Source organism: Cavia porcellus, unplaced genomic scaffold (genome assembly GCF_034190915.1).
Source record: "Cavia porcellus strain 051 isolate PalLab524CR breed Dunkin Hartley unplaced genomic scaffold, mCavPor4.1 scaffold_38, whole genome shotgun sequence".
Classification (NCBI taxonomy): Eukaryota; Metazoa; Chordata; class Mammalia; order Rodentia; family Caviidae; genus Cavia; species Cavia porcellus.
The window spans coordinates 6,371,970-6,398,035 of NW_026947521.1; the positions used below are offsets into that span (position 1 = coordinate 6,371,970).

At 41.4% G+C, this 26,066-nt stretch overlaps 1 protein-coding gene across 10 annotated transcripts in view; it reads left to right on the forward strand.

Annotated features, from left to right (window-relative positions):
• The window catches only part of Scaper (S-phase cyclin A associated protein in the ER), a 394,758-nt gene that overhangs the window by 350,376 nt on the left and 18,316 nt on the right, over window positions 1-26,066 (forward strand). For 9 of the 10 annotated variants that reach the window (XM_063243413.1, XM_063243407.1, XM_063243410.1 and 6 more), the window contains 3 exons: window positions 3,202-3,357; window positions 15,552-15,789; window positions 20,224-20,373. In XM_063243413.1, coding sequence (XP_063099483.1) covers window positions 3,202-3,357; window positions 15,552-15,789; window positions 20,224-20,373 — 544 coding nt within the window. The remainder of the gene's footprint in view (window positions 1-3,201; window positions 3,358-15,551; window positions 15,790-20,223; window positions 20,374-26,066) is intronic. The other variant, XM_063243412.1, reaches the window with a different exon arrangement.

Here is a 26,066-nt window from a genome sequence, read left to right on the forward strand (position 1 = left end):
GTACCCCAGTTAGAATGGCTATTATCAAAGAAATGATAAGTGCTGGTAAAGATGGAGAGATAAGAGAACATTTACACAGTGTTGGTTAAAATATAAATTTATACAACCATTATAGAAAGTGTTACAAAGATTCCTCAAAAAATTAAAAATGAGGGGCTGGGAATTTAGCTCAGTGGCATAAGCACCTGCCTTGCAAGCAGGCAGTCATGAGTTCGATCCCTGGTACCGATAAAAAATTTTTTAAAAAAATTAAAAATGGGGTTTCCATGTAATCCAGAAACCCCACTGCTTATTACACACACAAAGTAAATGAAATCAGTACATTGACAATTCATCTACATTGCTATGTTTACTGCAACACTCATAACAGCCAAGAAATGGAAGCAACCTGAATATCCACCAAATGATGAATGAATAAAAAAGATGTGGTACATGTACACAATGAAATACTATTTAGTCATTTTTTAAAAGATAAAATCCTGTCATTTATAATAACATGGACATAACTGGAGATCATTATGTTAAAGGAAATAAGCTGGGCACAAAAAGACAAATACTACATGATCTCACTTATTTGGTAAATTTTTAAAATTTCAGTTTCACAGAAATTAAGAGTAGAATAGTATTTACCAGAGGCTGGAAGGATCAGGTAGAAAAAGGAAGATAGGGAAAGGCTGGTCAGTGGGTAGTAAGTTATAGTTAAATAATAGAAATAAGTTCTGGTATTCTGTTGTATAATAAAGTGACTGTAGATAATGATAGTGTGCTATAGAAGAGGGTTTTGAATATTTTCACCACAGGAGTGTTGTGTTTGAGAAGATATATATGCTCATCTTGATTTAAAGATTGCACAATGTATAAATCTTTCAAAACATCACAGAATACTTCTTAAACATACAATTTTATGTATCAATTAAGAATTAAATTAAATGTCTTAATTTTCAAAATTATACAAGTCAAGTTTTATTAAGTTTACTCTTGGTCAAGAATTGCAGAGGCCACGTTTTAAAAGAAAAGATTGCTCTCAATTGTTTTTGTTTTTGTTTTTGTTTTTGTTTTTAACAAAAAACACACATTATCTTGATCTGATCATGAGGAAAAGTCGAACATACCCAAGCTAGGAACATTCTACAAAACAACTGGCTTGGTACTTTTAAAAAAGTCAGTATCATGAAAGATAGAAAAAGAGTGGAAAACTGTTTAAAGAAGAGTAAAGAGAGCTAGCAAGGATTGTCAACCTGTGATTCTGAGTAAGATCTTAGACAAGGAAAAAAGAAATCTATTAAGAGTGTAACTATACCATCAGTGAAATAGAAGTGCTGGCTATAGATTAATCAGTACTTTTCCCATGTTAATTTTCCTCATTTGACACCTGTATGTGATTGTAAGGAAGGAGGAATATTGGAGGCTAAAAGTACGCCATTAGGACTATGCTTCATTCTCATTTCTGTGTCTCCTTGCATTTTTCTCAGCAGATGTTCTCCACATAACAAATAAGTTGGCCCCACTTTTATCTTTCCTTTTAGATATCGCAGTTGAAAGAGGTTGCTGCTGTGGTGAGGTATTGATCCCACAGTATAAAATAGTCTTTTGTCAAATCATGTCTCCATCCTGACCAGTTATTTTGGCCAAGAAGATAAGTTCTCTAGCTGTCCTACACCACATGCTGACTCCTGGTCTCAGGGTATATTGTTTAACAGCCCACATAAAACCACACAAAACAGGAGAGCAGAATGCTAGGCAGACAAAAACCAAAGCTTTCACAGTCTGCTTCCTCATTGTATTCTTGGGGTGACTCCTGGAAATGATTTGTACAAAACTTTCTAAATTTAAAAGTTCTAGGCAATGTAAAAGCCAGTTTTTGAATGCCTGATTCTATTAAATCAGATTATATTAAGAGCCTCAATATGTACCAATCTATCTACTTCCTTAAGAATGCCTTATTCTATTAAATCAGACTATATTAAGATCCTCAATATGTACCAATCTATCCACTATCTTAGAATGGGGCTGGTAATCATTTCATTGTTGTTGTTGTTTTGGTACCAGGGATCAAACTCATGACCTGATACTTGCCAGGCAGGCACTTGTGCCACTGAGCTAAACCCCCTGCTGGTCATCATTTTATACTTTGCTATTTTAAACCTGTAGAAGATGCTTATAGCCCAGGCAAGCACATTTCCTAATGTGAGAAGAGAATAGAGGCATTATTTTGTGGCTTCTAAAAAGTGGATTTAGAGGAGACTCCATACATGAATTATTCATTGTATTCTCCTACCTTTTCCACAAAATTATGTTGATAAATGAGTAATAATGGGGATTATAATACATTTACAAGCAGAAATATTGACTCCTTTGTACATGTTACTGAAATGTACATGTAACATGCTGGTTTTCAGAACTGCTGTATTTCAGTCCTGCCTTTTCAGACATGGAAATGCAGGCACTGAATCTGTACTAAATCTTTCAGCTGAGGTTGATATTTCTGCAAGATCATTTGTAGTTTGAAAATATCTTTCAATGACTGCTGCTTTGTGGACTAATAAAAGAGCTACTATTTTCAGTTAAGTTTAATAAACAGCTCTAGAAAACTGTTTATTGGACCCAAAAGATGAAAGGGACTTCTTAAATGTTATTGTCAACCCTCGAGACTGGTACTTTTCATAACATTAGGCAATTAGATTCTGTGTCTGTTATACTCCCTCTTAATGGGGATGAAATTTTTAAATGGAACCCACAGTTGGCATTAGAAGTTAGCATTGTAACAGCATCTGGGTAACATCACATGTCTTCTGAATCCCTGCATTCTGGTGAATCTAGCTCCCCAATACTATCAGAAAGATAACTTTTTAATTTTTTTTTTTGGTCTTTTTCCTTTTTAAAAGTATAGAAGTAACTCTATAAATTGTTTCACCCTATTGTCAGACTCTTTAGATCAGGAAGAATGATCAGGTGATCATATTCATTTCTTCTTCTTGAAAGATATCACCAGAATAACCAAAAAAGGAGGAAAAGAAAAATTACAAAAATAGTGATTATTACAGCTAAATCTAAGAAAATTGGCTTTTGATATGCTTTACTGAAAGCTGTATAATGTCTGCTTGCTGGAGGGGGCCAAGCCTGTAGATAGTAAAGTTCAATGTGGACGTGAAGATGCTGCAGCCCATGCAGATGGATAACACATTTCCCCCCTGCTTCCAGCTATGTGGTGAGCATAGGCCTAATTGACAAATTGTGTGGCTGCTTCCTTTCGGTGCAAGGCCCAGTGGACGAGAACCCTAAGATGGCCACATTTCTGCAGCATGCTGCAGGACTGCTCCATGGGATGTGCACACTCTGCTTTGCCGTCACCAGAAGGTAAGACTCAACTTTTGGAATACCTCTTGATTTTTGCCCATCTTTGGGTCTTTTCATAGGAATTCAGGTCACTTAGCCTCTGGTCCTCTTTGTCTTTTCTTTGTCATTGGTTTTCTATAATAAAATATGCAGCACATTTTCATTTTGGAGGCCACATGCCTCTTCCAGAGTCTGTTTTTCTTGTTGATGTCATAAACTTGGCTATCAAGAGAGCTCAGAGTTCATCCAGTACTTCTTTCACTGAAGTCCAGGAGTTAAGTGATGCGTTCTCCTTGAGCTCTTGTGTCAGTAACAAAGTCTAGACCCAGTTAAGGCATGCCTACAGGACAGGACAACACATCCTCACAATGGTCATGTTCATTTGTCACCTGCTTTCAGCTCCAGTCTCCTAGTCTCACTTGAGTCCCTGCTTCCAAAGTTCTCAGTAAATAAAGGAAGGGAGTCATCTAAAAATAATAACTTCTGAAAGTCACCCATAACTCAGGGGCATAATTAAAGCCAGAGGCCTGGGACTCCTACTGGCCAGATTGCTGACCCCAGTCAGTCTCACCCGGTGACTGTCCTTAAAAACCATAGTCCTCCAGAAAGGACAAAAGAAACTTTTTCTCTCCTCTCCCCACAAAGTAAGGGTAATTATGATAGTGACTCCATGTTTCCAGTAGAAATATGGCATCTGTCAAGTATAGTGAAGATGTTCGGTTGAATACTTTTCTCACAATTCTAAGTAGCATTTTATTTGTATTTTATAATCTGTCATGCATTTTAGGGACTTTTCAGGAAGCAAACTACTATTTGAAATGTGTAAAGTCTGACTTCTTGAAGAAATATGATCCATCTATGTTCAGTATACACAAAATGCTAGTGAATATGTACAAAATATTTCATGAGAAAAAATCTATTTAAAATGAACAAACATCCTCAACATTTTGGGTCCATTATACATAGGATCCTAAGACCACCCATCCTTCCTTATCCTTACCCAGTTTCCCACTACCAGTCACAGTTAACTATCTGAGATGCAGGAAAGCTAAGCATGGCCTGTATTCAGGGTTCCAAGTAAATCTTTCTCCACCTAGAAATGTGGATGAATCCCAGGGAAGAGATAAGAGCTCAAGAGGTGACTTTGTGGACCTGTGACCTAAGTAGGATTGAATACAAAGGCTAGTAGTCGTCACCGGGCTCCGTCTGGGCCATTGGCACCTGTCTTTGTAGAGGCTACCATGCTGCCTGTGGATGTCCTTCTTTTTTGGTGTCTTCATACAAGAGCCTCTTTTGGCCCTGGCTCTTTTGTGTACAAAGCCTTACAAACTTAACAGCATCTCAAGTCTATAGCACCTGTTCTTTTCTCAAAACCAAATGACTATAACAAACATCAGCATTCGCATATGGGTTTTCATGTAGTTTGTGGGCTATGGTTTTCATATATACACAGATTCAGTCACTTGAAGTCTAAAAGCTATCCATAGCCTCTCATTTTTATAGGGAAAGCCACTGAGGAAAACTTGGCCTTAATTAGGACCAATACCCACGCCATGGTATTCTGCCTATAAACTTGATGTTTACTGCTCAGAATGTGGGGGCATGTGTTGCATTTCTTTGAAGATTTTCTTAGTTAACTGTATGGTAAACAAGATCATCTTGTCTGAGCAGGTATGCTTTTCTCCCAAAGATATTCACTGAGTACCTGCCCTGTGTTATCACAGCTCGGTGTCAACTCTCCTGTTGCCATTGGTGTGGGGTAGGGCTCACAGACTCACAGCTTCAGCATATGCACTACCACAAAAGATAGCGTACAAAAAATGCACTCCCGGAAGAGGTCAGAAAGCTTCCATAGGCTGAACCTGAAAGGATCCAGGACAAGTGGAGAGAAAATTCAGTTGAGAATAATGTACTTTGTAGTACAGCAAATGTTTTTGGTGCCTTTGGCTCAGCTGGTGCTCACCTACCAACAGCTTCCTGGATTTCTCTTCCCATGGATGTTATCTGGACAAACAGCTGTTCATCATAGAGAAGAGAAGTAACATCTCCAGGAGTGGCTTCAGACAATAAAGCTTCCCTCACTCTCAGCAGGGCAGTTCAGAGACACTTCTGTACAGCTGCTCTGAGGTCCCAAACAGGAGCCAGGCCATGAACACATCTTTGAGCCACTTTCCGCTTCCCTGTTTCCCCACACATAATCCATTTACACCCATATCCTTGCTGCAGGCTCTACTTTGTGGCAGCCCACACAGAGAGATGGGTCTGTAAGACTGTATCTTGTTCACATTGGTGTTGCTGTGACCAAAGAGGAGTAGGAGATGAGGTCTCGAATGAGCTCCATGAGTGAGAGACTCAGAGGAAGACAAAAGCTAGACTGGAATTGTGGAATCCATGGAAACTGTTTAGGAAGAATTATATTTCTGTTGTAGAATGAGCATGTCTGCAGTACTAGCCAAAGGGCTCCTGCATAATCTAAAGGAGAAATGCTTAGGACATAGAAAAAAAGCAAAGACCTCAAGAGGAACTGGAGTAAATATGAGGGAGAGAGTGTAGGGCTTGTAATATAGGGAGAGAGTGAAGGGAGGAATCCAGATAGGGACTCCTGGGTCTTTGATGTCAAATTGTTGAGTGCTATTGTCTCAAAATGAGGGAAGAAGAGCTATTTTTCATAGAGGAGATCAGAAAGTCAAAAGATGATTCAAGTCATCCAAATCCATATACATAAACATCTGAACATATAATACAGTTCTTTCAATGTGCCTATGTAACTGAATTTAAAATGAATCAGTGATTAACGCTCAGTGGTTTTTACTAATTCTTAATCCATTTTCCTTGATACAATTTGTTTCTCCAACTTCAATTGCTTAGTAAATTACTGTTAGTAGAACTTAACACAAAAGCAGATTATTCTAGAAAAAAAGTCCAGACAGTTTCTGGCTTAATTTACTAGGAAATTGTTGCAAAATCTGTATAAACTGCTATCCTCAAAAAGGTGAAAAAAATGACTCCTAATTGTTCCTCTCTTATCTTTCATTCTCCCAGCACTTCATAACCACCAGGTCACAGGGATACAGTGAGTTTTTCCTATCACTTCAGATTTGTTTACCTCTTATACTGACAGACTGTTTTGTACTGCTCCCCATTTCTTCATGAGAATTAAAATTCTAAATTATGAACTACAATGACCTGCTCAAGCATTTTGTTGCATGCACTAGAATTTTGTACTAGGTCACTGCCATGTCTAAGAAGAAAGGTCCTGTGGGTTTTGCTTTATTGGAGTAATCACATAATGCCTGTTTTGGCTACCAGAAACCCACCACAGCCAGAGAGTCAGGTTTGTCCTCAAAGCCCTTTGTGACTATCAAGAATAAAAGACAAAGGTGCAGCCAGGCCTTCAAAAATTGCTTTTGAGTTGGCAGAACCTGAGATAATTAAGCAGACTAATTGATAATGCTGCTCTGAGTAAACACTCTGAGTCTACCCGGGTGGCCAGGCCTTTGTGCTGTGATTACAACAGGTCTGCCTCACATCACCTTCCTATTATGTCCCTAATCTTCTAATTTTTCCTTAGGTGTTCTGAAAGACAAGTTGAGTGTCAGAATTGGGGTTGTTAATCTTTGCTTCAATGTAGGGGAGAAAAGCAGTGGCTGTGGCTTCTGTAATCAGGATTGGCTTAAAACAATAAACTTGCATTTCTTCAAGTAAAAAGTGAAATTGTGGTCCCCTGGTGAAAGGATTGGTCCTATTTTAATATGAGAATTATTTACAAACTATAATTCTTAATCACTTAAACAAAATTGAACAGACTGAACTTCACATCCACAAGTGCCTGTTTCTTTATTCTTACCAGTTTTCCATTGTTGAACTTACAAGAAATAAAAATAAATAGATAGCTTTGAAAACTCAAGGCATCAACTCAGTTCCTTAACTGGCAAGGCTTAGAGTCCCTATTAAGGTGTTGACTCTTAGCAGAATAGGATCAGAACTGCAATGGGCAATTCTGAATTGCACTAACGTAAGCTTCTCACCTAATCAGCAGTCATACACTGTGTTCACAACTGTGCCCAGCACAATTGCAAGAGGACAAGGAGGCTGTGGGCTCACAACATAAGAATTTATGATCCTTGTGACTACTCTAAGGGGAGAGAGAAGCTTGCTAAGCCCTGCTAATTATAATTGGTTTGAGAAAATTGCTGTGGATTCTAGAATATTTTTACACAGAACGATGTTTGTATTATATATATATATATATATATATATATATATATACACACACATATATTTACGTTTCTCATTTTCACATCCATAAAGTACACTAGCCAAAGTCTGGAAACCTATGTTATAAAAAGATAAGAATGGCTTATAATTTAGCCCATTAATTATGTGGCTGTAAACGAGTACTTCTCAAGTACTTAAGGATGCTTCTAAACCATTTGTTCAAGCAAAGGTAAACTTTAATTCTGCCTGCCTGCCTATCCATTCATCTGTTGAACAAATATTTATGTAGCACTTACTCTGTGCCAGGCCCTGTGCTAGGCATGGGAGAAAGCAGAAATGACTCAGGCATGGATCATATCCTCGAGGGCCTGTGAAGTCAGTAGGAGAGAGAAGATGCATATACAGTGTCTGTGGTCCATGCAGAGAGTGACAAAGAAGATAGGGTGTCACACATAAAAAGCACTCAGCATACCACATGACACATGTACATTAATAAATGTTGGTACCGTCATCACTGACATTGATGGAGTTCGAGCGGGAAGAGAGCACTCTTGTTTATAAGGATTAGTTTTTTTCTAGAGCAGCTACAATTTCACTTGGGCCTTGAAAGCTAGGAAGAATTAGACTATTTAGAGTTGAGAAGATAGACTAAGAAAATAGCATAAGCAAAGATATCACACTGGAAAAATAGGAAGCGTGTTTTAGCTGAACTTCAGTGTATATATGGTGGTGACTTTAAGGTCTCCCAGATCATTATGAAGTTCAAATGAGATCACAAATGTAAAAATACCTTGTGAGCTGCACAAAATGGTTTGCTAAGATGTGGTAGTAACAGTAATGGCATTAAAAGCCTTAAAGCAGGGAAGTGACCTGATAGGAGCCATGTGTGGGAGCATTATTAAGCAGGCACCATGTGAAGAATGTGTTGGAGAGGTGGTAGAGAGTGAGAAGAGTGCTAGTAGTCATCTGAGCAAAAGACAAAAGGGACAGAAGGAAACCATACTGTTCCTTGGAGTGGATGGTGTCACCTGTATCTTAGACATCGGCTCCAAGCTGCGTCTGCTCTGTCCATTTCTCTCACACTTCAGACCTAAGCTACTGTCATGTTCTACCAACTGAAAGCAATCTTAGTCTCCATTCAGGTCTGACTGCTTTCAATAATCTTTCCAGATTCTATTTGAATATATTCCACACCAGAGAAGTCACTACTAAGAAGCCTGTCTGTCACTGGTGAATTTTTGATGAAAATGTCTCTCCTTACACTAAACTAAACGGTCTCCCTGCTGCTATTCTTATGATTCTTGCTTGCCCCTTGTTGATACTATCTAACCCCATTCTTCCCTCATATTACTCTTATATCCCCTACCTTACAGTTGCCTTTTTATTCTCCTTCTTCCAGTTATTATTGGTGTGTAACAAATTACCCCAAAATTTAGTGGCATAAAACAGCCATTGACTAATCTCCCTTATTCTGTGGGTTACAAAATGGGATTCTGTCATGATACAGAGAGGATGGGTTATCTCTGTTGCATTGCCTGGGGCTTCAGAACCTTAGAGGCTGCAGGTTGGAGTCATCTGAGCACTTTTGTGCCCACAGCTATAGTTGGTGCCAGTATTGGTGGGCACCTTTCTACATGGAGCCACAAAATAGGACAGTTTGGGCATCTTAACAGCGTAGTGCTGGGTTCTGAGAACAGTCCTCTCTGTAGTGGAAGAGCAAGTAGAAGCTATGTCACTGTTCATGGCTGAGCCTTAGGAGTATCACTTCCACTGCGTTCTGTTCACTGAGGTTTCACTAGTAGGAGAAGTAGATTTGGCCCTTTAATGGGTATGAAGCTCCTAGAGGAGCATGTGAGACCAGAAGTATTGTTGTGGGTTAGGTTTAAAAATACACCTTCCGGGGCTGGGGATTTAGCAGCACATGCACCTGCTTTGCAAGTGCATGGTCATGAGTTTGATCCCTGGTACTGATAAATAATAATAATAATAATAATAATAATAATAATAATAATAATACAGCCTACCACATTCCAAAGTGCCCCAAGATAACTGAGTCCAGGTTCAGCTGTCTTCCACTTTCTCTGCAGTGTCTTATTTGCTATTGTCACCTTATCTCTTGGCATCCTTTCTATTAACTCCTAAATCTTTTTCTGTCAGAAGACTAAACCAGAGACTCACTGAGATTGGGAGGTGGGCCACTCATAACCGTATCATAACCCAGGCAAGTAGAACTGAGGGAAGTAACGTTTGCTGAGCACCTTCTCATGCACTGAACAGACAGTGTTGTGGGTTCTTGCCCCAGAAGCACTCCGTTCACACTGTGCAGACAGCTCCAGCACCCTTTAGAATGACGAGGAAGAGTCCTATGGGCAGAATCCAGAAGTAGGAATGTATCTGCACTCACTACTGGACATGTGCAAATGTACAGATTTCTGAAAGACCCCCTGTCCCCAGCTTATAGAAAGCCCTGGTTAAGTTACAGGAACAAAAAGAGGACCATTTTGTCAGTACAGTTCAAGCTTAGTGCCCATCAGTGTGCTCAGTACTAGGCAGAGAAAGGGAAGATGGCTTGGCCCTAGCCCACAGGGTCAGAGTTCAGGGGCAGTCTCTCCACTGGCTTCCCATTTCCATGACAGATGAGGGTGAAAAGAAGCCCCAGTCACATGTACAGATTTGTGAGGCTGCAGGTAGCAGCCTGTGTCCAGGAGACACTTGCCATCAGCTCCCGACTGGCTCAAGAACTCTGAGGGTGAGAATCTCAAGAGGAAAATATTGCTTTAGTATTACATCAAGGAGCACAGGTTTGGGGTGATAGTTCAGTTTGTCACCCTGACAGTCTAGGATGGCTCTGGACTCACTATGTAGCCCAGGCTGGCCTTAAACTTGTGGCAATCTTCCTGCCTCAGCCTCCTGAGAGCTGGGGTTATAGGCATGCACCACCACAGAGGGCAACCTTTGGAAAACATAAGCAAAAAAATTTTAAAACACTTCCTCTTTTAAGTTGCATATATCAAGTATTTAGTCTCAAGTAAGGAAAAGCTGGCCCATACATGGAGCATCAGGAAGATGTGACCTGTGGCAGTTTTGTTAACTTTTTCAGAGCCAGTTTGTTCATATATAATAATAAATTAATAATTTTTCTTTTACAGGGTTAGACATGGCAGGGGCAAATGGGGGCTGATACATTAGTCATTCTGACCTGTACCCCACCTGGTTCCAAAAATGATATGAATGACTTACAGAATGATGCACATTTTTTTAAACTGGAAAAAAAAGAAAATTAGAACAAAAGAAAATAGATTGGAAAAAAGTAAATCAAGCCAGACAAGTAAAGTTAAGGCACAAGCCATATTCATAAAAAGGCCCCAACAGACATTTCCTCTTGGAATTCCTGCTCACAGTTTCTGCCTGGAACTTATATTTAATATGTCAGATCCTGATCATGGCACATAAAGTAACTTCACACAGATCCCTACTTTCTCAGTTTCTGTCTGTGTCCCCTCCTCCTCTACAGCATTTATCATTCCTGACATAATGCATGCAGTATTTTATATTACATATTTACTAATTTGTCTTTTTGCACTAAAATGTAAGCTTTATGAGTATAAGGGCATAGTTTTTATTGCTGAATCCCAGGACCTAGAAAAGTGCTTTCTGCCATAAATCTGTGTAATAAATGAATGAACTCACTGTGGTAGCCAAAATAATGCCTCTCCAAAGATACCTGTATCCTCATCCACAGAACCTGTGTATATTTCACGGCAGAAGGGACTTTGCTGGTGGATTGTGAAATGAGAGAATTGTCTTGGATTATATAGCTTTATCCAAGTAATCACAAGAGTCTTCATAAGTAGAGGGAGGCAGGAAAGTCAGTGTTAAGGAGAAATTTGAACATGAGCTGCTGCTGGCTTTGTGAACTGGAGTGCAGAGCTATAAGCCAGTGAGTGCATATCCTTGGGAAGCTAGCAAAGGCAAGGAAACAGCTTCTCCTCTTCTTCATAGGTCTGTGACGCCCAGATTTACTCAGTGAGATCATTTTAATTTCTAATCTCCAGACCAAAGATAATGAATCTGTATTGTGGTAAGTTATTCTAGCAGCAGTAGGAAATGGATACATCCTCTGCCCTTACTGGTTGGTACCCTTCTCTGGAATAGGGGCCTGGTTTTTCATGACCTTGCATGTCACAAGAGCTCATTGTTCCTGGAGCACAGTAACTTGAATTTTACACAGGCCCCCTAACCAAGCATCGTTCCTCTCTTTGCTCACCATAATGCCTAGTGAGTGAGGTATCACTGAACACAGATGAGTTTTCTTGGACAGTTTAAGACATAAGATCCAAAAACTGGAGATCTGCTGAGAAACAGTTCACTTTTCATCTATGTGAGATTCTCATCCATCATTGAGGAAGACTCATCTCACCCACTTAGACACTTTGCAGACTTTACTGCACTTATACAGTTTGAGGAGCATACATGAGGTGTTCTTACAAGATGCCTCAGAGGTCTCAAAGCTGATTGAATGAGCAAAACCAAAAACCCAAGAAGCTAGGAGAGCAGACTAGAAGACCTGTGCTAAAGGAGATCAGACGGAATGTTACCAAGCTGGAAATTGGGACCAAATTGAAAGAAAGAAGCCAGGAATACATGAGAAGGATTATAGAATTGGAAACTGTCTCAGCTGCTTTTTTTTTAAAGGTCAAACAAGGCCAGGTATACAGTGGTTTTAATACCAGAGATTTGCTTCATGCTCACACAAATCACTGCTTTTTCACCCAGCCATGCTTTCCTATAAGACACAAGAGTGTTTTGAAGCACCATGCAGGGTATTGCTGTTTTTCCCTAGACAGTCTAACTTTAATGAACAAAAATGTATATTCTACTAAATCTGAAGTCCTGGAATCCAAACAAAAATACCTTGAAAACTGGTAAAACTAAGAAGATCTCACAAGGTATTATACAGAGTTTCAGATCTGATTTTTTTCCATCTTCCTTGTATTTTTTAAAAGAAAACTATAACTCATGCCTGATATGAATAAGACCCTTTTTATTATAAACATTTAGGTTTAAAGTGATTATAACTGACAGTTAAGACCAACAGGAGTCAGTAGCCTGTTAATGGACAAATTATCCGTATTTCAGGCTGGATCAAAAGTAAACATCCTTTACAGTCCCTTCAGGTCTGCATTAGTCCTCGAGGAAGCCAAGAGCAACACACAGGCCCTTACAGCCCCCGCATAGTCTCTGGGCTCATTTTACAATGAATATTTTTCCAAACAAATAAAATATGCATTTTTGAACCATTTTCACATTTAAGTTCTTATTGATCTTAATCGATACTCTGACTTCCTTAGAAGAATATTGCAAAAGACTGAGGCTGTGTTGTTTTGTAATCTTGTCAGATTAGTGTTTTGCTAAATAATGGTACAAGACAGGAGCTATTGTAATGACCTTCACTCTATTTTTTAGTTAGTTTTTGCCTTTATTTTTTGTAAGAGGAAATAGTGAGCTTGTATCATTTAATAAATGTTTGGAAAGGTTTAGTCTTGCCAAGTGTTTTAAATGATAGAGCTGTATTCCTGAATATCTGCATAAGAAGATACTGATAATTTAGCAGTAGCACAGGCATTAAGGGAAATCAACATTCTGAGCCATGCAGTAGTAAAACTTGTCACACCAGCAGTGGTGTCACTTGTCCCTGAGACTATAAAAGCATATTAGAAGTTAGCTGTAGGGAGAAATGTCCTCTGGCTTGTCATTGGTTCTAAAAGGCAGTCCATTTTAAACAAACACAGGCCCCCTTTTGGAACCTGTATAATAAACTCAGACACATTAATCTCCACTCGTGTCTTTAGTTAGGGTCTGACCTCTAACTCTCCCAGCCCTAATGGAAGGAAGTCAGGGCCCACTGACATTAGCTAGCCAAAGTTTGTGTAAAGGTTCAGATGTGCCTGTAATCGAATAAATGTCCTTCCTCAATTTGAGCTTTTATTGTGTTCTGTAAGTCAAAAATGTCTCTGTATTATACAGTACAAGATTGTGTTATTGTCTGTATGTATGTACATACTTTAACAGTATTGAGATAATCATGAAACCTGACATAAGAGAAAGCAGAGAGAAAACAAGAGGTCACTTCCTGGTTGGTCTCTAGACAAAGTACTGTCTTTAAAGAGCCAAAAGTTTGCTTTGTCCCCTGCCTCTGCTGCTGGCAAATTTGTATGACCAAAAGCATCTCACCAGATCTGCCCAGGTCTTAGTTGCTTTATGTGTCACTGAGAAGAAAAATAGCTTCCCTACTAACTGTGGGAAATTGGTAAGCATGAGAAGGGTAAAAAAATGTGAAAGTCCCCAACAAAGCCTGCATATTAACAAAATGCCAGTATTTCAGAAGAGAGCTGCTTTCTGGAGAAAAGAACAGATAGACAAGGATGTTAGACTACATGATTATATTCTTAGCGACATCAGAAATAGGATACATTCAAGAAATAAACACTAACTGTGGTTATGGACAAAAACTACTTTGATATAATATGAAATTTAAATGAATAAAGTAGTCCTAAAAATAAGTTAGAATTTTAAAAAGGTAATAAAATAATAGAAACTTTCCAACCACCACATTCTGTTCTTATTTAGTTACTAGTGTCTCTCAAATGCACCTGGGCAAAACATGAGGTGAGCATAGATTGTTTTTCGGGATGGGGGGGTGTGCCAGGAATTGAACTCAGGACCTTGTACTTGCTAGGCAGGCACTACACCACTGAGCTATATCCCCAGCACAAGCATAGAGCTTTAATGCCTGTCTCCCAGTCCAAGTTCCAGCTAAAAGGAAGACAGACCAGGAAAACTTGGGTTCAAATTAAAAACGAGGGAAAGTTGTCATCCCATGCCACTCCTGCCCAGCGTCAGACATATGCCAGATTAAAGGAGGATACCAAGCAGGGCCTCACCACTTCCCTTCCTGAGAAAAAGTGAAGTGTGAAACCTTAAATGTAAGGCTCCCTTGGAACAACAGTAAGGGGCCTGAGAGTTTGTGTGGATCAAGTATCTGTCACTGTTCCACATCTTGTATCTCCTCAGATTCAGACCCCATAAAGAAAAAAAAAGAGGGCTTCTTTCCAGGCCCCTCAGTAGAAGTCCCCCAATCATCCCCTTAGCTGTGAGTATGACACATAGTCCCCTGCCCCACAGCGGGCAGGGACTCAAAGTATGCAGCTGAGCCATGGGCCTGGGCACCCTCTAGCCAGAGCAAACAAGGAGGGGGCACCCGAAGCACACTGACAGCAGGGGAGGGAGGAGCTTCTCAGAAAGGAGCCTTTATAGTTTTTAGAAGGGAAAGAATGTGAGTGAACGCTTGGCAGCCGTGTTCACTGTAGCTGCCTGCTCTTGCTCCTAGTGCTCTGTGATGCCTGAGTTCAGGAATGAGGTGGATTCAACAAACCTTGCTGCTGTACTTTTGATTTTAAGACTTCATTTCCCACACAGTTGCCTCTTATTGCTCATCCAGAGCACTCCCTGCTTTGGTCCCAGAGATTCATATCTGAATAATCCCACACTTGCTTGTTCTCCTGTCTCTGGTCTCCACATCCCGTCCCGCCACATCCCTCAATGCTTGGACAGTTAGGACAGTGCCTGCAAAAACAAATGGAGTCTCTGCCCCCATGTAGCAACACACTCCTGGGTTTTTGAGGCTGCATGCTGTTCTGGTGGCTGCCTCCCCTTAGAAGATACCCTTTGTGTATCCACAAGGAAACTGTCATGTTTTGGGCCTCAGAAGTTCACATAGTCCTGTGCAGTTTACCCAACAAGACACTAAACAAAGTGGGGCTGCTGAGGCTTCAAAGTGTAGGGCTGCATTTGTTCCTAGAGGTTTCTTGTTACCTCATTATACAACTCAGATGGTTTGCTTTTAACGGTCTGCTTGTCGTGTTCCATTTGACCTATAAAAATGCTAACATCCCTTAACTAGATTTCTCTCAGAGACTTGAATGTTTCTTTGTCAGGTCATATAGTATATTTGACAATAATCGCCAGGATCCCACGGGGCTGACAGCTGCTCTTCAGGCCACAGATCTGGCTGGTGTCCTGCACATGCTCTACTGTATCCTCTTCCATGGCACCATCTCAGAGCCTAGCACAGCCAGTCCTAAGGAGAGCTATGCTCAGAACACTGTCCAAGTCGCCATACAGAGTTTGCGTTTCTTCAACAGCTTCGCAGCACTGGATCTGCCTGCTTTTCAGGTACCAAGTTTTGGTTTGCATTGCTGTTATACAGTCAGGGAATTAATATTTCAATGTGGGTATGATTTGAGATTCTTCTCCAGGATTAGGGCATAAAGAATAAACTATAATAAGTAGAATTAATTATATATCTGCCATTTATTAAGCTGCTGTCTTGTGGGAACTGTGTTAGATCTTCTGCAGTCTTCCTCACTTGTTCTCATAATGACACAGATGGAGACACTGGCCATTAGTACTTTGCCCGGAGTCCCACATGACAGAGCCAGAACTAGTTAGCTATGACTGTCTGCCCCCAAAACTCATTCTATGCCACACAGCTCTTACAAGCCTTCTGAGCTGAGTTCTTCAAATAAAGGTATTCTCATCAACTGTTAAATATGAAGAAAAGTAATGGTTTCTTATATAAATAGAACCACAGTTAAATACATTATTTTGATTGAAATCACTGTCTATGGGTGATTTAACTGGTTTGTGTACAATGTAAAGTACATACACAGTTAAATGTACAAGCCCCTATAAATTAAATCTTTATAGCTAAAGAGAGAAAAATTGCTTTATGCTCTAGGACTGGACTTTCAGTTTAAAAGCAAATTTTTTATGTAGGAAATTTAACTTCTAGAAACACTGAACCTTTGAAATAGAACAAGCCCCAAGGAGTAGACTTTCTCTTTCAGTTTATTAACTGTCAAGTGGTTTCATTTAAAAAGGAACAAACTTGGCAGATGATGAACCCATAATTTAGACAAATAACTTTGCTCAGAGGGAAAAGGTAATAGAGATACAAATGTATGAAAACAGTGCTCTTTGCCATCCCAAGATGGAAGAAACAATTCTGTTTTGCAGCTGCTGAAAATGTGCAATTCTGTAATTCATGTCTTCTTGTCATTCCGTTCAAAAGAGGAAATTAATAAGCTGTATCATTGCATCGGAACCATTCAGCTTTGTAGAATTGCTTTATCCACCCCAAGAACAGAAATTCTTCCCTCAGGGTTGATGTGTTTCTGTTTCTGAACCTGCCTTAGATAGCAACCACATGATGTGTAGAGTTCGAGGAGTTTATAGCAACACCTAAGTGGGAGATACCTGCCCGGAAAAGCCAGTGATTAAGCCTGTGGGTTCACAGTAACATCTGTACTTTATGAACATTCAAGTCCACTATGTTCTGTCTAGAAATATCTTAAAAATTAGGAAACCCTAATTTTGTCCTCGTGGGGTATCAAGCATTCTACCCATCAGGTTGGTCCAGAGCTTATGAAAAGACAAATATCTAGAAACTCTTTCAGCTTCTAGTTTCCTGGGCCTCCTGGCCAGGACTAAATCCATACTGCCACTGGGTACACCCCACCCTAAAATCTGGAGTAAGTCATTGCTTCCTGGACTCTTGGCTCCCTGCCCCACACTGCTGTGCTGCTCACTCACCTAGGGGTACTGCTGAACTCCAGCCTGCTCCTTGCTGGCCTTGAGGCACCATGGCCAGTAATATTAGAAAAATCAAAAGCATATTTCTGGAACCTTTCATGCCTACTAAGATAAAAACTAAGGTTTCTGCTCCCCAAAGCCTTGCCATTACAGTTTGAAGTGTGCTCCTACTTGAACCACTTTTACCAGAAACATCAGGAGAAGGCACCACCCTGCCAAGAGTGTTTGGCTGTCCTAAGAGTCAGATGAGCTGCCCTTGATGTGGAATGGCCTCAACTCACTGGGTTCTCATAGGACTGTAGCATTTGGCTTCTTTCTTCTCAATTTCTCAGGCAGATCTACTTCCTTCTTCTGTCTGTGTTCTGTTTCTCCTATTTCATTTATTTTACTCAGTCTTGCTGTCACTATTCCTCATTCTGTCCTCAGCCTTAGGCCAGGTAACTAGAGTATGGGCAGAATCCCTGCAGGGTTTTCCTCTTCTGTTCCTCTGACTTCACAAGATCCTGGCTGCTGTGCCTTTGGTCAAAGAGTTGTATGTCAACCACTCTGATTTTTTAATGTGCCTCAGCTTTCTAGATTGAAGAAGAGGAAGAAAGAAGCTCCCCTTTCCATGAGAGAAATGTCAGTGATCTGTGGCCATTTTTGTACTGCCATACTGCTCAGCAAGCTAAAATGACACCTCTCTCCACACAGCCACCATGAATGTAAAATACAAGAGCAAACATGCACCCCTCTATAAATGTGCACTGCATGCACGTAATAGTCATGGGTACAGTGGGGATAAAGGAACTATTTTTATGATAGATGTCATCAGAGAAACTCATGTTCCAGTTCATTGAAGCAACTGAAATGTCAAAGTGAGATGTCAGGAGTTAAGTTTATGAAGAGCAGGAAAAGAGATTTTAGGTAGAAAGAGGAGGATGTGCATCTCAGTAGGCATCTGACCTGAGAGACAACCCTGATTTCACAGAGAAGCTCGAGAAGGAAACTGATCCCTGTGAGCCACACCACAGGAAGCAGAGTTGTCACAGGGAAGCACCCTCAGCAGAGCCTGGGTCCCGGTCTGATGAAACTGACCTGGATCCATCACACCCCTGAGATAAGTCATCTAAACTTCAAAGGCATGGTACCCCCATCTGTAAATCAGACCAAAAGCACCTATCTACCTGTGCTGAGTAGAATGGCATGTGCCTGGAGTCCGAAGCAAAGGATTATGAATTTGAGCCCAGCCTGGGATACGTAGTGAGACCTAGTCTCAAACACACCTACAAGACCGATCATGTGGTAGAATTACAGGGCTAGAAGTATAGCTCTGTGGGAGCACTTGCCTAGCATTCGTGAAACCCCTGGTTCAATCACCATCTCTGTGAATAAAAAGATTTTAGCACACAGTTTGCACTCAGGATGTTGGGCTGACTCGGCCTCCTCAAATGGAAAGTTCTTGGACTGTATGCAAGATGTACAGTCAGAAAATCTAGGGTTTAAAGCAGCATTTCCAGTGTATCCAACCTTTCCTAGGTCACAACCTGACTGCTATATGCAAGCTGCAATGTATAACAGGATATAAGCAGAGCCACTGGTATGTTTTCTTAGTAGACTGCATCTCACTGCATACTAGTAAGGTTGTCAGGATATTCTCCCTGTACACAGAGTATGACTTCACTCTGAATTCATACTGACACAGCTGGCCCTGAGACCAGAGACATTGTAGATTGCATTCATGCTGACAGTTTTTACAATTGAAGGTGGTCTTGAGAAACAAATCAATGTACTGACTTGGCAATTAATTCTGTCTAAAAAGGAAATATAGTTTCCTTGAAAAATTGGTTTAATTTTTATATTCAAACTTACATGCTCCTTGACCTGCTCTTATCAGTGAAGGTTAAACAGGGGGCACTGGGTCACAGCATGCTGGACACAGCTAATTAAATAAGGGCTGAGTGAGAAGGTGTCACTGCTTGATTTAGAGGAGCAAAGCCCTCCTTCAGCTCCTCTTTGGAGCTTGAAAAACATTTTCCTACCTTGGGGCAATGAAATGGAGACAGAAGACACTCTTTAAAATTTAGCAGTCAATTTGGTTCAGCAATATCCTCTTGAAGGGCTCTTGTTTTACCCACTGCTCAGCAAAGTAAAGTCACAAACTTCCAAGGCGCAGCACATCTGCCCTGGTTCAAGCCCACCCAGACCTCAAATCAGGAGATGAGTATCAAACGCAGCCTTTTCCCACTGCCTGCAGCCGAGCTTCATTCCAGTGTGGGCCGCAGTGTGTTCTGTGGGCCTCGTCTCTCCCCTTTGGCCTCCTGTCGCTCTGTCTGTTTGACATGTTTATTAAATAGAAGCTCCAGGCTGCACAGGCAGCCCCCGCTGCTCCCCGATCCCCTGCCGGCAGCCTTGGTCTGTCTGCAGAAAGGATCCCAGGAGCCCAGGGCTGAGAGGAGCCTCCTGGTTGGAAGGAGCAAGGGGCCTTTTTCTTAAACATTCTTTTGGGAGCTTGTGGTTTATAGAGCTATTTATTTGAATAATCATTTGTTCTTATTTGTATTTTTTTTCTATTTGAACATAGGTGACTAAAAATATGTTTATCTCTTTGTACTTGAAAATATCCTCTGCTTCAAAAAAGAAATATTGGAAGCTACTTAAGTAATATATGTACATACATTTTAGTATTTTTATACTTTTCTAAATTTTTTACAGTATGAATATGAGAAAAAGAAATGAGAAAAATTAAGTTATTAAAATGGAATCAGTAAGCATGCTTTTGGAGACAATGTCTTACTCCACGTGGTGTCTGCATTTTGTCTGCTGTGCTCTATTTCCTGCTCCTCCTCAGGGTAAACATCACATCTGTGATGGTCACTAACAGAGCAAGCACCTATGAGATCCACTGCTAACCATAGGCCTACAGAACTGTCCTGTGCTGCCTGACCCTGCAGAGAGTGGACAGGCATGGCTTGCCATGTGATTTGCAGCACAGCTCTCCTAGGGCAGAGTCCTAACCACTCCTGTTTCTGTCAGTCTATTGTAGGGGCAGAGGGCTTGTCCCTTGCATTCCGGCACATGGCCAGCTCCCTGCTGGGCCACTGCAGCCATATCTTCTGTGAGAGCCTTCTTCATGAGGTCATTGTCTGCGTAGGCTACTTCACTGTCAACCACCCAGATAACCAGGTAAGAGGCTAGAAGGTTCCTGACCACTCCCAAGGCTGAGAGTGTAAGGTACCCAAATGACAGAAGGTAGGCAGGCATCTGGAGCCCATCTGCCATGGGCGTGGCCCTTGGACCAGACTCTGGGGATGTATCTCCGGCTTCAGCTCTCCAGAGACTTGATCAGTACTAGGCAGCATTAGTGTGTCCTCTCAGAGCTAGAAAATGTTTTAGTGGAATTGTCTTTAGCTGCATAGAACCACCTCCTCCCTTAACAGGTAAACTTCACTGTGTGTTCCCTTAGCACATATATTCTGATGTTCTGGTCACCAGTTGTTTTGCTGTTGTTTGGTTTGGTTTTAGTAAGGTAGTTTTTGCATGTTGCAACTTGGATCACTTTGCAAAGCATATTGGTCTGTGCTTTCTAAAATTGTTCTTAGCTCTCAGCTTCTGCTTCGGTATTCAGACTTCCAAACAGGCAGGAGGAGTCTGAGAGGCCGGGCTCCTCTCCTTGTTGAGGTCCAGACAAGTTTCACTTTCAACTCGTTAGCTTGGTTTCTGAGCAAGATTTCATGTGTAGGGCTGGGGATTTAGCTCAGCGGCATAAGTGCCTGTCTTGAAAAGCAGGCAGTCGTGAGTTCGATCCCCAGTACCGATAAAAAGGAAAAAGACAAAAAAAAAAAAAAAAAAAAAAAAAGATTTCATGTGTAAATAGGGCTTTTCTGATTTATGATGGTGGAAAATCTGTTATAAACTTGATAAAAATAATAAGGTATCTTGTTTCTTTGTTGTTGAAACCAGAGTTTGGCATAACTAACATATCAAATAGGTGGGAATCCCTGACAACCATATTTACCTAAAGCCCCCTGTGCATCCGTCTTAAGTCCATAGATTAGAGCTAAAAAATAGAACTCTGGGTTTCCCCTTAGCCTCATTGTAAGCTTGCTTACCTTTTACTTTAGACAAGTCTCAGACTGATGTGCTTACTAGGCCCATCAGCCTGCAGCAAACCAGACCAGGGAAGGAAGAGAGGAGATTAGTAGAGCCAAGTGCAGGGCAAGAAGCTGCTCACCAAGAGCCTACAATGCCGCCTAGCAGATAGGAGGAGCACAGAAAACAAGGGAGACCCAAGGCCTCAGAATTACAGCCTCCAAGGTACAAAGGACACTGAGCCCCATGCTATATTTCTCAGCAATTGAAGATGCCTTCTCTGCTGACCCTGTATAGCACAGAGGCAAAATGTGTTTCCTGCATAGTCCCTACACAAGGTTGACGAATGTATATTCTGCTTTAAAATGGTATTTCAATGGAAACATTAAAATATGGGCAATCCAGGGCCTTCCTAAAACAAGTATCAAATAGAAATCTCTGCTTCTCAGACCCTGTTACAGGAGAGCATGTGGCAGCCCTGCCTCATCCCCCAACCCAGAGCTGTCAGCAGTGCCTCCCTGCTGGCCCTCCAGGTGGAGGCAAATCATCCTCCATGCAGGCCAGGCCCAGAAGGTCCCCATTCTCCTGCAAGCTGCTCTGGGATCCAAGGCCTGGAGCAATTTTCCAGTAGATTTCTCTCCTTTGTGTGTATCCATTCAAAGTACTAAATTACATTTTTTCTCTTTAAAAGTTTGTTTTTCTGTTTGTAAAACTCCTCATTATTGTGGAAAAGACAGAGCAAGAATAAAAAATGAGATAAAATCACAGCTATTCCTGCTCACACCATCTGAGACAGCCTAACCCTTCTCTACCCTTTCTTAGGAACAGCTTTACAGACTGCACACTTGCTTGAGTCCTGCTCTTCACACTAGACCAGAGTTTCTCTCTGGGAATCATTTTAATGGTGCACAGTTCTATCTCGTGTGGACATTCAGTTTACCTAACAGCTTCCTGTTTTATGCTGAAGTGGCTCACTGTATCATGACCCTCGGGTGCACTTGTAAAGAGATAACGAATTTGCATGTGTGATATTAACTGTGTAAAGTTCTGCAGCAAAGCATTTATTTGTCTAACACATTTAATGGTAGGGATGTTTGAAACTTTTTGCATAAATCAATTTCATTGTGATACGCTGACGGGACTCAGAAGCACGTTGGATTTCAGAGAAATTTTCTGCAGGATCATAGACTAATTATGGGTCTTTGGTCTCACCAGCATGAACAGAGAAAAGGTGGGGAAGTGGTGACTGAACATGTTTGGTTGGGAAAAGAGCAGATAAAATGGGCAGAGAGAATATTAAGCAATAAGAGGCAGAGACTGAGACCCAAACATTTGTCAGTTGAGGGGGAAGAGGATGCAGAAAGATTTGGAGGTCATTACTGAGAGGTGAGCTCACTCTCAGGAAGAACCAGAAAAGTGAAAAAAGCCAGGCCTTGTGTTGACTGGACATCCACTTTCTGAGGTAAGGGAAACCCAGAGACATCACTTCAGGCCTAGAACAGTACCTGAAATGTAACAAAGCTGAAATCAGCAATAAATGATAAAAGTGAAAGAGATGACTAAAAAGTAAAAGAAATAAACCAGTAGAAAAGATAGTAATTGTAAAAGCCTGAGACACCACACTATGGAGACACTATTGCTAAGCGTTACTAATGTGTGTGCAGAGCTCTTCATACTGTTCTCCCCTTTATTGTCTTTTACCTCCGAGCACTTAAGGGAGGCTGGGAAACAGGTTATTCCTATCTCAGGTGGGTGAGGGGTCAAGGCTTTCAGAAGTGCCCTGAGCCCCCTGACATGTCATGGTGAATTCCTGGGAGATCAAACTGAAAGACAGACTTGCAAAGAGCTTACCCAGTGCACTTTTCCATCTCTCACTTTGCATAAAGGCAGTCAGGGGGCTAGATGTGAACAGCAGTGCACACTCACCACAGTGGTACACTGAGAAGGTGGTGGTCTGCCCTCTGGATGCTGATGTGGAAGTCTATGGGACATGTTTTTGTGTCTCACCCGGGCAACTCATAAAGATTCTGGGATGGCATAAGTAAACATGTTTCCTGAACACAAATGGACCACAGTTTACAAATCAAAGGCCTGGGTTCTAGCCCTCACTCTGTCACTGGAGATGAGTTCTTTCTCCTTTCAAGACTGGAGCATCTTTGACTGTAGAAAAGCTGACTGACCCTGGAAAGGGATAGTGGTGAGGTTTCCACAGCGTTGTCAGAGACTTCATGCTGCTGAATTGTAGGGTTAAAAGCGTTTGAACAGAGGGTATAGAGTGCCTAGAATGCATGAGGCCCTTCATTTAATCCCGGACCATAAAACAGTTTAAATAAGCAAATTGTACATTATGAACCCTTTACAAAATAAAGAAGGGGGAGGATGATTATGCTATGTAGTCTCATGAGCACAGAGTCCGACACTTTCAAGCTAAGACTGGAACCACACGCAGAGCAACACTGTGAACTTCGTGGAGACTCCACACCCTTCTGTGGGTCTCAGATCCTTCAGATCCTGACAGACCAGGCAGCTTGATGAACAGCCTGTCCACTGTGTTCACCATTCAAAGCTTAGGATACCTTGGCTCTCCCAGTAGGAAAAACAGGAGCCCACAGGCAGACCCACCAGGGGCTTCTTGCTGTGCCACACTGTATCCAGCCCTCATACTCATCTGTGCAGGTGGTCGCCAAGCAGGCTGCATGGCAAGAGCAGGGTGTGAGAAGTAGCCATGAGCCTGCTAAGGCCACTGCAACTCACAACCAGCAGAATTGGCAAAATTCCTTTAACTAAAACAGTGATACTTCTATCAAATTCCCATGCTAGTCTCCCCAAATCCAGCAGTTTTCTAGAAAGCACTTGTTGAGGGGACACAGTCAGTCCAGTCAGCATAACTTCTGTCACATACTCATCCCAAAAGTGCTCCAGCCTTAACCAGCTCACCATCGGCAGTCAGTTTGTACCCCCTTGTCGTCCACTTCCATTCTCATGGAAGTGAATTTATTTAGCTTGTGCTAGTTTTTCTAATCAGGAATTTCGTGGGGAATTTTTGATGCTTAATTCATTTAACATTTCTGTATCATTAGTCAGGAGTAAGGTTAATTCATAAGATGGGTTTTTGGCAGGAATTCGTTAATTTCCTACTGGGAAAAAAGCTTGTGTCCCCAAGACAGGGGATCCAGAAATGCTGCTGCAGCCCTAGTCAGTTTGATTAGGTCACCACTTTGCAAAAAGGATTGACATTTTTTTATTTGACACCACTTAGTCTATTAGCTGGAAGGGCTAAGCCCCCTGATACCAAGGATGACTTCAGAAGAGAAACCTAGATAATAAAAGTAATGCCCCATCCTTAATGGAACTAATCATCTCTTTCCTATAGGGTAGCAGTTTCTAATTAAAATGTTGTTGTTTTAATCAAAAGCCTCCCTATATTTTATGGTACTTTCATGACTCTTTCTGAATTCCTTGCCATTTAATTATTATAATGAACATAATTAGTATGTGCTGTCAGCCCTTCACTTTATTTACATTTTGTATTAGATAATTAAATATGGTCTGATAATTAAATTAATGGGAATGACAGATTATTTGACTGCCTGCATATTACTGCACTGGGAATAAGCACCTTTGCACACCCATTCTCCTTAGTGCCTGCCTTCTCCAGGTTCCAGCTGCTGAGCTGCAGTCTGTGACAGTTGAAGAAAGGGGACCCTTGCCCACCATGCCCCATGTAGTTCACCACAGTGAAGCCCACACTGATCCTGTCATCTGCTCTACATGGTGCTCTATGGGACTTCTGACTTGGACAGGTGGGCGAGCAGGTATTGAGGTGCTGCCCAAGACTGTGTATGTAGCTCATATTTTCCAGGCCTGCCAGGTAACTGATGACTTAGTGAGAAAAACACCAAAGCGTTAATTCAACCAAGTGTTCCCAAATTGAGTATGCTGCACTCAGGTGTCACCCTGTACTCAGAAACAGGAACAGCTTCCTAGTGCAGGGAACAGGGACACAGTTGTGTCTTTAAGAGTGACACTAAGGGATGGGGATACAGTTTGGCGAGTAGCGGAGCACTTGCATGCCAGGGCCAAGGCCTTGGTTGAGTCCTAAGCATAGGAAAAAAGGGTAATTCTCCAGCATTCCAGTCCAGCTTTTAGGCCTTCCAGAGAGGTCTTACTCCTGCTCACACATTCTTACTGTGCTTTGGTCTTTCCCCAGGGTGAATGACCAGTCTGGGTCATGCCTGCTAGTAAACTCCCCCACCCAATTTTCCATCCTCCATCTTCCCTCCATCCCCCATTCTCCAAGGAGGGCTTTAGAGGTGGCTCACAGTGGAAATGCCAGCCAGGATTCCTTCAGAATTGGCCATGCGTTCTCCAACTGTCATACAGCATTCAACTTTCTGTGTTCTTCTTTCTTTGTGTGACAGAGCTCTTTTCATAAAATAGAAATGGATCCTGTCTAAGGAAAAGCCTAAGGATTTCAGCAATATAACCATTCAAGAGCCAAGTTACTCTCAATATCATAGCACCAAAGGAAAATGTGAGATTTGGGGGTCAGAAGAGAATAAAAGGTTCCTAATTAAAATAACTTATGCAAAACACTAGTGAGTAGCTGGGCTGGCATTAGAATGGAGAAATTTGCCTGTGAGCAGGTTTGGCTAGTTGTATACAAAGTCACTGTCTGGTTGGGCCTCAGCACAATGGTCCAGTGTTTGCCTAGTGGGAATGAGGCCCTGGGTTCAATTCCCTTCACAGAAGCCAAACCTAAGTACCCTTTACTTCCTTCATCATTT